This window comes from Lagopus leucura, unplaced genomic scaffold, assembly GCF_019238085.1.
Source record: "Lagopus leucura isolate 7727_CA_CO unplaced genomic scaffold, USGS_WTPT01 Super-Scaffold_100001, whole genome shotgun sequence".
NCBI classification, from domain to species: domain Eukaryota; kingdom Metazoa; phylum Chordata; class Aves; order Galliformes; family Phasianidae; genus Lagopus; species Lagopus leucura.
Window position 1 is genome coordinate 8,572,112 of NW_024962262.1, and position 16,504 is coordinate 8,588,615.

General features: G+C 44.5%; 1 protein-coding gene across 1 annotated transcript in view; it reads right to left on the minus strand.

Annotated features, from left to right (window-relative positions):
* SMAD9 (SMAD family member 9) overlaps nucleotides 1–16,268 on the minus strand; it is a 41,224-nt gene extending 24,956 nt beyond the window's left edge. The window contains exons 1-3 of the mRNA XM_042867778.1: nucleotides 16,219–16,268; nucleotides 6,491–6,586; nucleotides 1,065–1,687 (exon numbers count right to left, since the gene is read on the minus strand). Of these exons, the coding sequence (XP_042723712.1) occupies nucleotides 1,065–1,476 (412 nt within the window). The 5' untranslated portion in view covers nucleotides 1,477–1,687; nucleotides 6,491–6,586; nucleotides 16,219–16,268. The remainder of the gene's footprint in view (nucleotides 1–1,064; nucleotides 1,688–6,490; nucleotides 6,587–16,218) is intronic.
* Nucleotides 16,269–16,504: the final 236 nt, after the last annotated feature.

The following is a 16,504-nucleotide window of genomic DNA, read 5'->3' on the forward strand; positions in this document are numbered from 1 at the left end:
TGCTAATGTCACCTCATAGTAAAGTTCATGCCAGACAAAGAGTAATCACAGAATAATAAGTATACACTTACCAACCATATCCATTAGTAAATTAAATTACTATGATTTTTGGCAGCAAAGAGAGAAAGGTTAGACATTAGAAATCACTTTGAACTGTAAAGATAGCAAAGCAATAGATTCACTTGCCTGGGGAGGTTGTGGAGCCTCTATCACATGGGATTTTTAGTGCTAATTAGGAAAACATCTGTCAGGAATGTACCTGGCAATTTGTTCTGTTTTGAGAGTAGGAGGAGAGAGGAACAAGATGACCACTTGAGATCACTGCCAGTCCTATAGAACTCGACACTGAATACTACAATTCTCCAATAGCTGTTTCATTGACAAAAAGCCCAACTAAATGACCCTTCAGTAAGGTCATAAGTTTTCAATGCTGAGCAAGTCTAGTCTACAGAGAATCATCAACTGAAAAATTCGAAGTTTTATGAGAAGTTGGGGGATTTATTTCATATAAACCACCCACTGAGATAATTAAATCCCACTGAATGCAGACCATCAAGCATTTTAACAAGAATCAGCTAACCCGGTTTCACATCCATAGCAACAGAAACCATCTTATTGCAACTCTGATCTTTACAGAGAAAGCTAGAGATACATTTTTCCTGTGAATCAATGAGTTATTTTTGGCTTTCAGACTGTGGCATAAATCCAGCCAAGGTGATAAGACTAAGCCAGTGCCTAGCCTTCAAGCTCACAGACATACCCTTGACAGCAGCCTACGGGGGTAGGATTAGGGGGTGGCCAACAGCCATGTCCACAGACAAGAGCCTTACTTTCAGCACCCTGGACAAGATTCTTGGGGGTGCAATGGAGCAAGGGCCCCAGCCAGGATCCTTCTCTTCACAGCTGGTATCTGTGATGCTAGACAGGGAAAAAGCCAAGGTCCTTCACCATCAAACAGAGCCTACTTTTTCAGGTCTCAAAGAACTCATTAGAATGCATTAGGTACAGACCTGCCAGCACAAGAGCTAACAGAGATGTGAATCATTCAGAGATGATATAATTACCTGGAGTTTCCACCCGCCGGTAATGGTAGGGGTTAATGCACACTTCTTTCTGTTTTGAGCCAAATGGGAACTCACAACATTCCAGTGGCTTCAATTCATGGTGAGACTGTAAATCAGGCCAGCGCCACACTCTGCAGTATATGACATGGGGGAGCCCCTTGCGGTGAGACACCTGCAGCCGCCCATCCAAGGAACGTGGGATTGTGACACATTTACTGGGCTGACCTGGGCAGCTTAGAGCCCTTTCCAGTTCTTCCATGGCACCTTTTTTCTTCTTTAATTTCTTCACCAAGGAATCAACAGCTTTTTCTGCCCACTTTTCCTCTTCATCTCCTTGTTTCCAGCCCAGCAGCCTTTTCACTGCAGGGCTGGTGAAGGAGAACAAGGAACTGATAGGGGTGCTGGAGTGCATAAGAAGCAGAGATTACACACCAGTGTCAGCAGAAGCACAAATCACTCTCCTGCCTTGTAAGGCCTGGACAGAGTTTTCGCACTATTGAGATGGATGTTTCCTTCAGAAAGAGGTTCTTCCAGACATAAGTTTCTGTAGCCTTAGGTGCTGGTTACAAGTAGTCCAAAAGGCTGGTCTCAGAACTCTCCAAACATCAAGAAGCTGCTGAAGCCTGGAATAACAACACAATGCATAGTTAAACTTCACACGCTCCTTTCATTGTTGCTTCAGTAAAATATGTTGAAAGATAAATGATTCAAAATGTGTATTCAGTTTTCAATGTTTTTCTGTTTGTTTCTTCTGCTGTTAATTTTGGGTCCAAGTCTCTCCTCCTTACTAGCCTCCACGCTTGTTTTAGACTTGAGCCTCAGCAAGCATTAAGTATCCAGTCACTTTCATTTGCACTTGGACTTAAGTGCAGTAGGCAAATTACTGCAGGGTTGGGATTACATTTAACGCAAAAGCTTTAAGCTTCAGCTCAAGCATCTTCTAAAAAAATTAATTTGTAATAACAAATTGTATGGGAGTAATGAGTAGAATATTTTTCTGAATTCAACTTTCCCTCTGCCCCTCCAATCTCATTTTACTTGTCAAGAGTTGTACAATATTAACTGCAAAATTCTTTTTCAGTTCAACAATTCCCATTTAGTGCCTTTGAAAGATCTATCACTATTCTCTAAGCTTATTTACATTGTCTCACATGCAAGAGAAAATCTTGTTTGCCCAGCCAGTTCATTTGGCTGCCTCCAACAACTCGAAGTTTTTTGGATGAAAATCACAGGCTTTTGGACACAGTTTGTGCTGGATGGATCCTGGGTTATTTCTGCTAGGAGTTGCTACATCTGACAGAGTCCAACAGAAAGAGTTTAATACTTGAGGGTTTTTCTTTGTTTTTATTTTACTTTTTTCTTTCTTTCTTTCTTTTCTATTCTTTTTTTCCTTAATGTAGCTGGAGCCAGTCTAATTTTAGATGAAAATGATATATTTCCACTGACTAGAACTTTGAGGGAAAGCGTCCCTGTATGTCAAGCTATTTACTGCTTTAAATATACTTCATGGACCCCCTGCACGTATCAAGTCCAAAGGGCTGTACAAAGCACTTAAAGCAGGAGATGAGGGCAGCTAAACTGGATGCCTCCACAGAAGCAGCGCCACAACTGCCTTTGTGGGAGAACTTGAGTCCTTCCCAGCCACTGAATAGACAGATATTGCTGGTGCTGAGAGCAGCAGAGCTTCACAATGTTATCCTGCAGTTTTTTTTAAATGCACAGCTATTGGAAAAGTTCAAAGGGCACATGGGGACATGGAGTGCAAACACAGGCAGAACATGTTGAGACAGGATGCCAATCCCAAAGCCTGGTTCTTTGGCAGAGTCTGATATCCTCAGCACTGCACAACTCCGCAGCACACTCCACAGTTCAAGAAGCACTTGGACAACGCTTTCAGACATATGGTTTAATTTTTAGGTAGTCCTATGTGGAGCCAGGAGTTGGACTCAAAGATCTTTGTGGATCCTTTCCAACTTGGGATGTTCTGAGATTCTGTACTGCAGGATATGCACACACGGCCTGAGGTACCAGGGCTGCCCAGGCAACCTGTTATGTTTGCTGTAGAGTAATGACTACCTACCACAAAGGTGACTCTCTGGCATGTCACAAGCCCAAGTAGCAGCTGCTATTCCATCTGGAGATTTATGCTCTATGCATCAGGGGACATGAGCTAACATGAAAACATGGACAGAGGGACTACAAAACTTGCAGGAAAAGCAGGCCCACCTTGCTTCATGCAGCCACCATATCACGGATGTGGTTTATGCAATTTCTATACTATTGTTCTACGTGTATGTCTGGCTGTCCTCAACTGTCAAGAGACACTCACAGCAACAATCACCATGCTTGCACCACTGAATAATCAATAATCGATTCCATGAGACCTCCCAGACTCATCCCAGCAAAGAGAAACTTCAGATTCTGGATTTCTTTTCCCCTCTGTGTTTGTAAACACACAATGACCTGGAGTATTTAACTGGAGAGTTGCTTATGCCTCTTAATCAAACTGAAGTTTATTCCAAACATTTAGAGGGTACAAGTGAAAAATAAAAAAGTTCAGAATTATTTACTACAGGGAGATACCATTGATCTGCTAGTACTAGGGCTGCTTGAAAGTAATGCTTCCTATTTTATGATGTTGGCCCAGGACATCAGAGGTAAATGTTGGTGGTATGGCAGTAGAGGTTGAACCTTCCCATCAATATCTCGTTACATTTTGTTGACGTGTGACAGATGGCAACTTAGGGGCAGTGTGAGAAAATGGTGTCTGATATGGGAGTGTGTATGAAGCAAAGGCATCTCACAGAATTCCTCGATGTGGAAAAAATGGCACCCACTGACACTAGCTGAAGGTTTATAGAGCCCAAACAGTGGATGTGAGCACAATGAGACAGTGGGTGGTGCGTTTCAGCAGTGGTTACAGTGACAGTGGGTCCCTCTGCTGGTGCTGATTTTTACAAGCATGGCATGCTGGCTCTTGTTCATGGCTGGCAAAAATACACAACTAATGGTGGTGACTGTTGAAAAATAGTGTTTTGTCATTGAGAATTTGCTCTATCAAATAGCGTTATTGTGCTCTTTGAATCTATTGTAATTTCCATGGAAATATATAAAAGGCATTACTTTTGGAGCAACCTATGTAAAACATAGTAAGTCTAATGCCTTAGAGGGAGGAGGCTCGGCCCACAGAGCCCAGCACCTTCTATGTAGGCTGTACAGTTGCAGTGTCTGTCCTCTGCTGCCCCATCACAACCTGCTGGCTTCCACATGCCACTGCGCTGCTGTCATTACTTGGCTGCACCAAACCACATCCTCACGCGAGAAAATAAAACAATGCTGGGATGGCTGTGGATGGGCCCTGGAGGCAGCAGCAAGAGAAGACAGCCTGGGATGAAAGCCCACAGCACCAGCAGTGGTGTGGAAGTCTCTGCTCCAGGCTGACAGGGAAAATGGCTTCCAGCTCTTATCTGAGGGGGTCTCCGGGGCGTTAGTGTGTGTCAACAGCTGCCCCTGATAAGTTAATGCGACACTGCAATCATCAGATATGAAAACATACACGTCCACGTAAAAGTATTGTCCCAAGATTTTCTTTTCCATTTTGACCAAGGTTTTAAATAAACACATTAATCTCTTTCGGTCAAATTAAATAACTCAACAGTGACATCAGTATGAGTCTAAGCACTATTGTTGCTAGTGGGAGAGTCGCCAAGGGTATGTGTATAAAAGCAAAAGCAGTGCTTTGCAGACCATGTGATGTAGTCTCAGATAAGTATATTGCACAATTTCCTATCGTTCTCCCCCCAGTTTCTTCTGAAATCTTTTTTCTCCCCGAATCGAACTGACATTCAAAACATAAGTGGCATTAAAGATACTGAAATTTTCAAATAACATCATTATCAGAACAACCTAGTTTAATATTATTTCATTACATAATACTGTATATTATTCAGCAGACTAAGCCATGCGCTGCTAGGTTTAGATACTCCATTATGAAATACCTAGGCAGCCACTCTGCTCCAGGGCTGTAAAGATAGAGATGTTAATCCACAATTTAATTTTAATGATCACTTAGGAGAGTGGTTGTTTAAACTGTATGCCTCTTGTACCAGGCAACTTGCCCATCAGACTGGAAACTTCCAATGCTGAAATGTTTTAAAACTGTTTGACATATTTGCTGGACTGATGACCAGTCTTGTTTCTTGATGCTCTGGACTTGAAAACAGAGGGAAGCTTCACAGTTTTGATCTATATCCCCAGCATTCACATAAAGCCCTTGGCCATACCATGATGGTTGCTTGTATTTCCTTTGGTGACTAAACAAGGCACGATTGTGAGGATGAGTTACACATCCTTTAGGGAACCTCATTAACACAATTCCTTCTTCTGGGGCAACATGGAAAGCTTTGTCTATCTGTCTGGTAAGTGACAGTGAAGACCAAACATGGTCAATCTTCCACGCTTTCTTTATTCCATTATCAAGCTCAGCCTAAGTTATGAAACTTATATAACTTAAGTTATGAAACTGTGCTTTATGGAAGAGACAGAAGACATACATCATGTGAACATGGACCCACCCTTCTGTTTCTGTGGTCTAAAGGAACAGGAAAAGATGGGATTGGAAACACCTTAGCCTAGTTCATGTGTTCTGTTCTCCCTGCACAGGTGCCTACCTTTACCATGTCTATGCTAGTAGATTAAACAGTGCTGGGGAACATTTCTAAGCATGAAAAATTGATTATGAATAGTGTAAACTGTTACCACAGTAACGGAAATGGCTTTGATCTGTGCCAATACCAATCTCTCTAATGTTTCTTGTGCATGATTAAGGAGTTAGAAGGGTCCAGCAATCACTCCAAGTATGAAGTCTGCAGAGAGTGACCTGGTTTAGGAGGGTGACTCAACTACTGCACGGAAGCAAGCATCTCCATCCCAGTTGGGCTCAAGGCCAAGAACAGTATTAGGCATGTTTGATTTACTAGTTTGGAGGCAGCCCTGGGGTAGAATTCACTTGGCCACATATACATGTCCAAATTGTTGACACTCATATCTGACCTACTCACCCCGAAATACCTAAATAAGAAGCAGAAAAAGGTGTGTGTACATGGCGTGATGCATTCCACCTCACTGTCACCTTAGAAATAATCAGCAAAATCAGGCAATTCAAACAATGGGTGTTGAGTGAGATGAGTCTCACTGCAGATTTGAATGACTGCTATGGACAGAGAGCAGAAGGGACTGGAATTCTTCCTCCTATTCCTAAGCCTGTTTTTCACCTGCAAGAGTAGAACTTGCTTTTAGGCCCTCAGGTCAACAGGAGAAACGTATTCCTCTACAGTAACTTCCACTGTACTGCTGAAAAGCCTGATATATCATAGTCAGAGAAAAGCAGAAGAAACACTGTTATCATGTGCTTGCTGTTAGCTGACCTGAGTGAAGGCCTGCTGAAGTCAGTAGGAAGGGTTCCAGAGCTCATGGAAATTGAACATGTCCTCCTCTGTATCTCACACGGCAATATGCTGACACTGTGGAAAGATTTGGAGAAATTTAGGTTTGGCTTAATCTGTAAAGGACTTGCTGTGTTGGAGAAGCTTTGCATCATCCCCCAGCAAAACATCTGTGCAGGCCACTGTGTTGCTGAAGTTTCCCGCTAATCCAATTTCAGTGGAATTATATCAGTCCTCATTAAATTCCAACTCTAAGCTGCATGCAGAAGCCTAAAAGAAAAACTGCTGAAATGCTGGTGAAAACAGGCTTATAACACTACCACATAAAAGCACGGTGCCTAATCATCCTCAGAAGACTAGCTGTGCATGGGTATGTATGCAGATGTGTGTATGCATCTGGTCTCAGCATAAAACTCCAAGAGTCTGCCCAGCCTCGGCTAACTAAGCCATGAAAGGCACGGCTATCAGTCTCGAAAATGGCTGACATCATCAGTCTCGGTGTCATTGCAGCAGCTAAGTAAGGCTACAGAGAGATTTCTCAGAGGGTCGTCTAGACATAAGCTGTGCAGTTCTTAGAGATTGCACGCAGCTGGAAAATGGAAGAGTGGGACAATTATAGCTGGAAGTCTACAGCTCAGTGACTAAACCACAACAGAACTGGAAGGGAGAAAATTATTTTAGTCAAACTATGTTAAAAGGGAATGTTACAAACACACATGATTAGTTATTTTTACCTAGCACTGATTTAGTTACTGCTTCCTACTACAAAAGAGAAAAGCCTGTGGGTTTTCTCAGAGCTGATACTGCTGTAATAGAGACCTGATAGCAGTCAGCATACATTGAGGGCTCAGGGTGGCAAAGATCTTCCTTTGTCACATCACCATTGTTGTTTGCAGCATGGATCTCCCACACCTCGGCAGGGGGAAGGGTTTTTTAAATAAATAAATAAAAGATTGTTTACAAATTCTTCAGGTCCCAAATGAGCGAAGAACTTCCCTGACCTTACCCTGGGTGTGCTCCCACACCCTGAAGCACAAATCCTGCACTAGCACAGGCTTTTGCAAGCACAGATGTTCAGTGCAGGGCAGAGAGGTTTTTACCCATGTGTTTACTTCTGAAGAGTGTCATGGGAATGCATATATGAGCTACACACACACACACACATTTTCTGCTGCTCCTGTAAGCAGCTCACAGCTCAGTAACAGCTGCCCCATGTTACTCTTTATGCATGCAAATCACTTTCAGAAGACTCCTGCTCATTTGTGACACCCATGGTTCAGTTTGGGATCCTCCAGGGTTCTTCTTGTGATGGGGACCAGCAAGACAAGGTTGTTGTTATGAACCCATCCAAAACCACTGTCTTTTGCACCCAACAAAAAATAGTGAATGAATTATTCATCACATTGTTACCAAGCTCTTCCACAACCACAGAACCTGACACCCAGGGTTTTAATTAAATGGGATGTAAAGGAGGTGGGTTTTTTTTTTTGTTTTTTTTAATTAAGAAACTAAATTTCTTCCTGGTTTGACCCTGGAGTGCTCCACTGAAAACAGCTGTGATGATATGAGGTAAAGTACTTGAGACTCAAATTTGTCCATGTTTCACACAGCCCTGGCAATATCTCATTGTTTATTCCTATAAGCTTAAATGAATAATGCAAACTTCTGAAACTTATTTTCTTGTTTATTTCAATTTGTTCTGAAGGTTTTTCTACACTGAATTTTAAGTGAAGCCATTGATACTAAAGAGCAAATCCCACAGCACTTTGTGCCTCTCTGTCCACTCCTCTGCACTGCGGAGACTTCAATGCATTTGCTGCTTCCAGGTTAAAATGAAGACAAAATCTGATGCCAGTGTCTAAACATCTGTGACTTCCAAATAATCTCACTGAGCTTGTGGAACCTCTCAAATATTACCTCAGCTACTAGGCATAGTCCAGCTTCTCTGGTCAGGAATAACACATTCATTTGCTATAAGGAGGGACACATTCTGGCATGTAAACCATGCGACTTAACACAGTTACATAAATTTCCATAAGCCAAGCACTTGAGGCTGTGTTTAAGAGGCACAGATTCAGTCACAACAGAAAAGTGAATACCCTGCTCACTTCTGGTATGTCCGCGATGCCCTGGGAAGGGATGAGCTAATTCCTGCAGTGGGACCACTCTGAACATGCACATCTACAAGACACAGTACAGCTGCAGACTGAATACTGAATGACTTCATCTTTTGAGTACCAGAAGCAGCAAAACTGTGTGAGACAGGAAGAAGGGAGGGTCACGGACATGGCAGGAGTATGCAAATGTGCAAAATGTGCAAGCAGGATAGCAGCAATCTATCTTTCATGTGAAGAGACGAGGAAAGTAGCTAACAGTAAAGAACTAAGTCTTGGGATCTGCTGTTGGAGGTCTGAGAGAGCAACTACAGTATCAGAGCACATTAGAGGAAAGCAATGCTGGAGGACACCTGGCCCAAACCCAGCTCCAGGAGGGACATCCAGAGCACAGTGCTCAGGACCATGTCCAGGTGGCTTTTGAAGCAAGGAGGGGACACCAGAGCCTCCCAGACTTACACAGTTTTCTTGAAGAATAACTGTGCTGGCCTTAAGGAGGAAGAATTGACTAGAAAGCCTCCTGAAAATCCTTCTGGCCCTCTATTGTGATCAAGCCAAAGAGCTTCTCTTTTCAGGTGCAGCACTATGCTAACATGGTTGCACTGTTTCAAGCCCTGGGCAAACTCAGGTAGCACTCCTGCATCCCACTGCTCAGGATAAACATGCTCACCAAAAACACAGGACTAGAAATTCACGCTAATTTGTGCCTTTGAAAACCTCCCACAATATTTGAAAGCACCACACAAAATTACCATAACCGAGATCTGTGCAAAAATATGAAACTGGACCAACTTATCACTACGATCTCTCTTTGACCGGGTTTCCTTCCTCAGTATTAAATTTTAAAGGAAACTAGCGACTGCCATGTTTATATAGAGTTGACCAAAGTATATTCTCTGGCTGGGCCACAGTGAAGTCGCTGAGATGTAACCCCAGAGGATACACCCTCTCCTCTACCTCACACCCTGCTCCCCCAAGGCAGGAAGAAGACCAATTCCCCTTATCCCTTCCCGTGGCCTGGCTTCCTCCAACCAGCAGCCCTGACAAAGTGCTCATCTCTCAACTGCCTTCCACCTTCCTGAGATAAGAGGCTAAGGAGTATGCATGCCATGGGGAAGTTTTGATGATGTATTCATGGGGAGAAGGCAGGAGAGAGTGGAGTATGACAGTGAGGTGCATCAACCTGCCTTGGAGAGCTAACATGCCTTCTTGTGGCTCTGGTTCTCCCCATTTCATAGACAGCCTGTCCTGCATTCTTCACATACTCACCATTCCCAGAGAAACTGTAGCAAAGCCCATCGGTGTTTCTAAAAATGGAACAGTTGGAAATACGCAAAAAATAGAGTTCCTGCTTTTAAAATAAACGCTGACTCGTCTCTAATACAAAGCATGCAGCCAAGTACCTCCAGAACAAACACTTCACAAAGGAAGAAGGGGACTAGAAAAGAATTTCAGCTTCATTGCTGGCCTGAAGTTTATATCCACACTAATCAGATACTGTAATCTTGTTATCAATCACTGGTGTTCTTGGAGCAATTCCCAAATACCCATTTTAGGAAAAGGATTTGCTTAGTTAGATATTAAGAATGTTTTGAATAAGGATACTTCTAAAGAACAGTTGCTCCACCTAGGATCTGATGCTCAAGGCTGGTGAGGAGGCTACCCTGGAAGTAACTTAAGTTGGTGGAAAGGAATACACTTTTTGAGTTCAAGATGTACATTTACAGTACATACATGCAAAATGCATAAGGCAAATCATGTAGCACGTCCCATCTGCCTAGCAGGAGATGTGGGCCCTGCTCTTCGGCATTCAGCACAGTCCCCGATAGCTTCATTCCCTGCTGGGATGCACAGAAATGAAGGGAGGTTAGGCAGATCTGCAAGGTTTAATCCTGACACCAGGATCCATATCTTGTGCATTGAGATCTGCTGCCTAGTTGCATCGTGTGTTTCAAGTCATAGAACCAAAGGCAACCTGTGATGCTGAGAGTTAGCTGGGTACAAGAACAAGCTAGCCTGGCCAACAAGAACCCCATGTGACAGAGTAGCTCCAGCCACAGGCCTGGCTGCAGCTCAGCACAAAGGCTTCACACCTGACACCTAAGGCCCCAGACAGACATCAGGGAGGCCTGCCTGAAGGGCTGCTTACTCCATTACGGAGTTAATGCAGCAGACATCTTTGGCAGATTTAGTATCACTGAATGCAATACACAGCTTGGCGAGTGAAATATAGATCAATAGGTCACACAGACTGTCAATAAAACACTCAAAAGGGAAAACTTCCAGAAGTGTTTTCCACTTGGACTGACAGCAGGCCCAGAGACAGACCCTTCCTCCCTATGGGCATTTGATTTCTATGGGCATGGGATTTCCCTATAGGAGGATAAGTTTCACGCACAAAACTTTCTATATATCTCATGTTAGCAGTTTTCCATGGAATCTCATTAGCATTTCATTGTGTTCAAGTCATATTGCATTCAAAACTGTTTTTCCTAAAAGGCTTTCATTGCACATCGCTGTGGGAAATTGTTAGTAAAATAAGATTGACATAAAGGCTCTCCTGCACCAAAAGCCTCAGCCGTCTGTGCTAACCGAGCCCTCAGTGGCTTGTGAAACCCTGTGAGGAGTAAGGAAGGGAGCATTCACAGGGTTTACATTCTGGAAATCTGCAAAAAAGGACTGTGGAGGACAGGTAGGACTGATATCACGGGTTTTATCTATGTAGAGATCTGATTGAGCAGAGGGATCTGCCTTGGACAAGCAGCCAATGGTCCCAAGCATTTCCATGAAGAATATCTGGATACGCTTGGGCTCTACGGAAGCTATTTCACAACAATATGACTAAGAGCAAAAGGAGCAAGAACTTGTCTATCTAGTTCCCTCCTGTGGGGTGTAAAGGAGGAGACAGCTGGCTGTTCCCAGTGACTTCAGCTGAAGATGTGGGTGCTCTGCAAACCAGAACACTTGTTTATGAGATTAAACAGCCTTCATATGTCTACATTTGAACCCGGGAGCATAAAATGAGGGCTGAATTCTCTTTAACATTCAAGATGGCAAGCCATGGTTACAGCCATCTTCAGAAAATGCAGGATACCAAACAAAAGGCAGAAAGAGGTCACTGAGTCTTTAAAAGGAAACACATCTCTCCTGCACATCTGCAGGTGCAGGGAACATCTCATCTCTCCAGCTCCATTTCTCCCTTTCCTCTCCCCTCCTACAGCTCAGTTCTGCCTAAGTCTCATGCAGGTTCCCACCAAGAAGCCAATGACCCAGCAGAAATCTTGCAGGACATAGAGCAAAGCAGCCAAAGGAGCTGCAGGTCATGCCTCACACCAGAATGAATTTCAGTTCTCTACTCTAGATGTCCCTGTGGAAGCCTTGTGCCCTCCATGAAGTAATCCAAGATCTCTTGATTAAAGAGATAAATTAGCTACCCTGGGTAGTATGGGTAATATGCTGTAGGGTAAGAAACTGCATGCTGGCAACTGGGCACATCCACAGCAATTGGATGAAGACAAGTAGGTTTGGATAAGCCAGGCCAGCAAGCAACCACAAGCAAATCTTAAAATCTGTGTGAAATCCCCGTGCCTTTGGTCCCTTCTGAGCCTACCGGGCAGTTGTGTTGGATCACGCCCTGCCACAAGCCTCTGGGTAAGTGATTTTCCCTCAGGTTTCTGCATCTATCACATAGGTATCCTGACAATGACTGCTTTGTAAAAGCTCTTCCATATCTCCTGATGAGAAACGCTACACAAGAATGCTTAAAAAATGATTTTTCATTACGGAAAGGCATAGCAAGAGAACGTTAAGTGATTAAGCATTGTTTAAATGTACTGACCTCAGTAACACAGTTATTTGCATTATAAAGTATTCTTAATTACACGGAGCTTTGCTGTTAGCAAACACCACTTTATGGAAAGGTCCCACCACCAACAGCTCGCTGCCTCGTGTTCTCACAGCACAGCTGCCTGACCAAGTACAATACAAGGCAGAACAAACACAGAGAAACAGTTATCAAGCAGTGACAAATCTTGCTCCTTTTGTAGCCAGGTAATGAGGGTGAAAGGAAGCCTGAAGCAGAACAAACTGGAATGACCCAAGGGTCTGCTAATTTTCTTCCCTTCTCCTCTCTGTCTTTCAGTGAACCACAAGACTGAGGCCAATGGATCTGGAAAACACTGGAAGCAGGGAAAATTTTCATGGTCTAAACAAAGACTAGGAGTATATAAAGACTCAGTAAGATAGGTCAGCATGGAGACGTTCCAGAATGGAAAGCAGAAGATAGAGGATTTTGGCAGGATTTTTCACTGACTGTGAACGTAGGTGGAAGGAGAGAGCTTGTTGGGAAACGGGAGGTTGCAGTATCAAGCTGGATGGTTGCCAAAGTGTGGACTAATGCTTTGGCAGCTGCAAACAAAAGGAAAAAGGAATGTAAGAAGCCATGCAAAGAAAAAAATGTCAAAAGACATCTGGGAGTACCGGCTTGTAAGGAAACAGAGAAGTCAAAAGATGATGCTGAGTTTGTCAGAGGGGAGGACGGTGGTGCTCCTGACAATGAAGAAGAGAGGGAGGAAAACAAGTACTGGAGAGCAGGATGCAGGAAAGATAAGGCATTTCTCCTCCCAGTGAGAAACTCACCTGCATCCTCATGCTGTCACAATTAAAAAATAATAATAATAAAAAAATTATAATTTTGTTTTTCTTTCTGTTTTGTTTTGTCTATTTACATAGAGGCAACCATGTCAACTGGGAAACTGTCTCCATTTCCACTGTGTCCTTGTCGTGTCCGTGTCCAGAGGAGCTGAACTTCAAAGAAAAACTGCTCAACTTGCTTAAGATGCTGCAATAGCTCTTTCAGAAACCTGCTGTTGGTCCTGTGGAACAACCCATCTAAAAATCACAGGTATCTTCACTAAAACCTGAGAAAGTTGCACCTGTTTTGTTTTAAATGCATACATCTGTTTGTCAGGATCTCGGACTGGGCTCTGATCCCACAGTCTATTAGATCTAACTCATCTGCAAAAGCACAGCGTGGTTTTCAGCTACTATGATAAATACGCAGAGCCCTAGACTCGTTAATTCAACTCTTCATCTGTAAAATTCCCATGCTATTATCATTCAAATATTATGAAAGAATGTAAGATGGGAAATAATTGGGGATATTTTTGAAAAATTAATTTTATTACACTGTATTCAGTCTAATGTTTCTTAGAACAAATGTTCTCAAAGACAGTAATAGGAAAGCAATGATTCTCTCAAATTGTCACTGCTATTACTATCTTTTGCTGTTAATGTTCAATAACACTAATGATTCCTTATACCAGCCTGCAGCAGGAAACCAGGCAGCCTACCATAACAACCTTCTGTACGTTTTTGCTGTGCTGTTTTCAGTTAAAATATTTATGATATTTTTAATTATTTCTTCCTCATCCATGTCATTATTATTTGCAACAGGCATACTGCAGAGCAAATGGAATCTACGTACACTTTCAGTATATTTTCACCACAAATGACCCAGAGTGTATGTATTTTCTTCCCTTTTGGCTCCCCTTATTCTGTCAAGTTTCTCTGAGGCAGGGTGCCCCATAGAGCTGATGCTGGAATTACTGTTAGCAAGTGAGCACCAGCGATAAACACTAACTGGTGTTTTGGTTAGAGGTCACTTGTAATTAGTAGTCATTGTCCTTTGAATTTAACAATGGAAAAATAAAACTTTATCGAGACAGATTAGTCAGGCCATCAGAATTACAGCACTTGAGCATTCAGCAGAGAGGATTACATGACACCCTATCTGCCGAGCCGATAACAGGAGATAGCTGAGGATTCAAGCTCGAGATGCACAAAGTCAGTAAAAGAATAAAAGGGCAAAAAGGAGGATTAACTGTCCAGATGTTATGTGATACGCTACGCCAACATTTCTGTGGTCCTATTTTAGTGGGCTGGGCCTTGCCTTGTCCACAGTGAAGGCAGATGGGGAACCACCACCAGTTTGTGTGCAGAAGCTCTGAGTGCCTCGCCTCCACCTTCCGTAGGTATGCGGCATACGTGTATGTGCTCTCAACCTGGGACAAGTGCATTGATAAAATACTAATGCTTAACAGCTCTTCAAAGTTGTGCAGTTGAGAGCTTAGAGTAAGCCTTTGTCTGTGTTCAGTTTAGTTCTGTATGTAAATAAAAGCATCCATCCCCAACTCTTATGAAAACACAAATCCTGATCAAATTGGGGTGCATGATAAAATACAAGTGACCCTTATTTGTTTTTGCAGTTTTTGCTTATCGCTTGCATGCCTGTAACAGAGTGAAGAAGAAAACATCTGTAACTCCATCACAAAGGGCAGACAGGAATAGAAATCACTGCAGAACTCAAAATGTAGAACAGTGTGCTTCTTGAAACGATTCATTTTAAGAATACTTTGTGGCACACTTCTTCTAGCTACTATGTCAAAGTAACTCAGCATGAAAAATAAATGAAATAAAAATTACACTCGAAGCCTCCACTCTAAAGTGCAGCAGGAAGCAAACGCAAACCAGGCAGACGTGGGCACATAGCAAATCTGGACAACAGGAGCTGTCTGGCTCGATGACGTTTGGGTGAGCGATGACATTCATCCTCCCATGGCCGAGGGGAAGAGTTTTGTGGTGTTTTCTTATGCTTACGCTCTGGGAGCCGAGGAGGGCATTGCCACCCGTACAGACGCACATCTCTGCACGCGGGAGATGCAAAGCACCAAAACTCGTGCTCTCCGCAGTGTCCTTCCCCAGCAGCCACAAATTTGAACCCGTTCCAGAGACGTGCGCATCACTTCCTACTGCTGCCAAGGCAGAGCTCATTCACCAAAGAGTTGGCCATTCTGAGCTGCGCTTTTTCTTTTCTTTTCTTTTCTTTTTTCACTAATCTGTAAAATGCCAGCAATCAACAGCGCGCGTGTGTTTGTGCGCACGCATGTGTGTGTCATTTATTTTTATTCCCACTGACGTGCCTTCGCGAGCGACCCCGGCCATGCTCAAATTAATTCACCCATAAAATCCAAGTGGGCAAACACAAAGTTACCACCACACGATATCGGAATTGATACAAACGGGCCCAACCGTGGACACCCCCGGCTCGGGCTGTGCCGTTACGGGGTTTGGTTCTGAAGGATCCCGCGCCTGCAGCTGGAGCACAAACCCAAATCCCCGAATTTCTGCTCCGTTCTATTCGGGAGCGCATTCGGCGGCGGGATTTCTCGAACAGAAAATAACCTCTGCAAGTGAAAAACCATCTCCGAACGTGTCATGTGGGTTTTGTTTTCCTTAAGGAAAGCAGCCCTCTCAGCGGGAATGCATGTCAGCCTCCAGCCATCCACAACAACGCTCTTTTTCCCCGCGCTCCTCCTTTTCGCTAGCAGCCCTGGCGTCGCCGCGTCTCTCGCGCCTCGGCCCCCTCCCGCCGAGGGGCACCGTCCCGGGGGATGCCGCCCGCCCGCGGGATGCCGCCCGCACCGCCTGCCCCAGGTGCGCCGCCCGCCCCCGGCGCGAACTTTCGGAACCGTCCTCTTCGCGCCCCCCGCCGCACGGCGCTCCGTCCCGGGACGCGGCCGGGAGCCCGGCTCTTACCTGCCACCGGCGCGGGCTGGGGTCTCGGCGCGCCGCGGGCGAGAGCGGGGCTGCAGCTGCGCGGCGGCGGCGGCGGTGGGGCCAGGGCGCAGCGCGGCAGCGGCAGCAGCAGCCCCGGCCGGCGTCAGTCAGGCGGGAGCCGCCAGCCTGTATTAGTGCGCCGGGCTGGAGCGCGGCCAGCAGCGCCGCTGCCGCCGGCCCGCCCCTGCGCTCCCCCCGCCGCCCGCCCCGCGCACACTCACACACACACACACACACACACACACACACACACACACACACACAC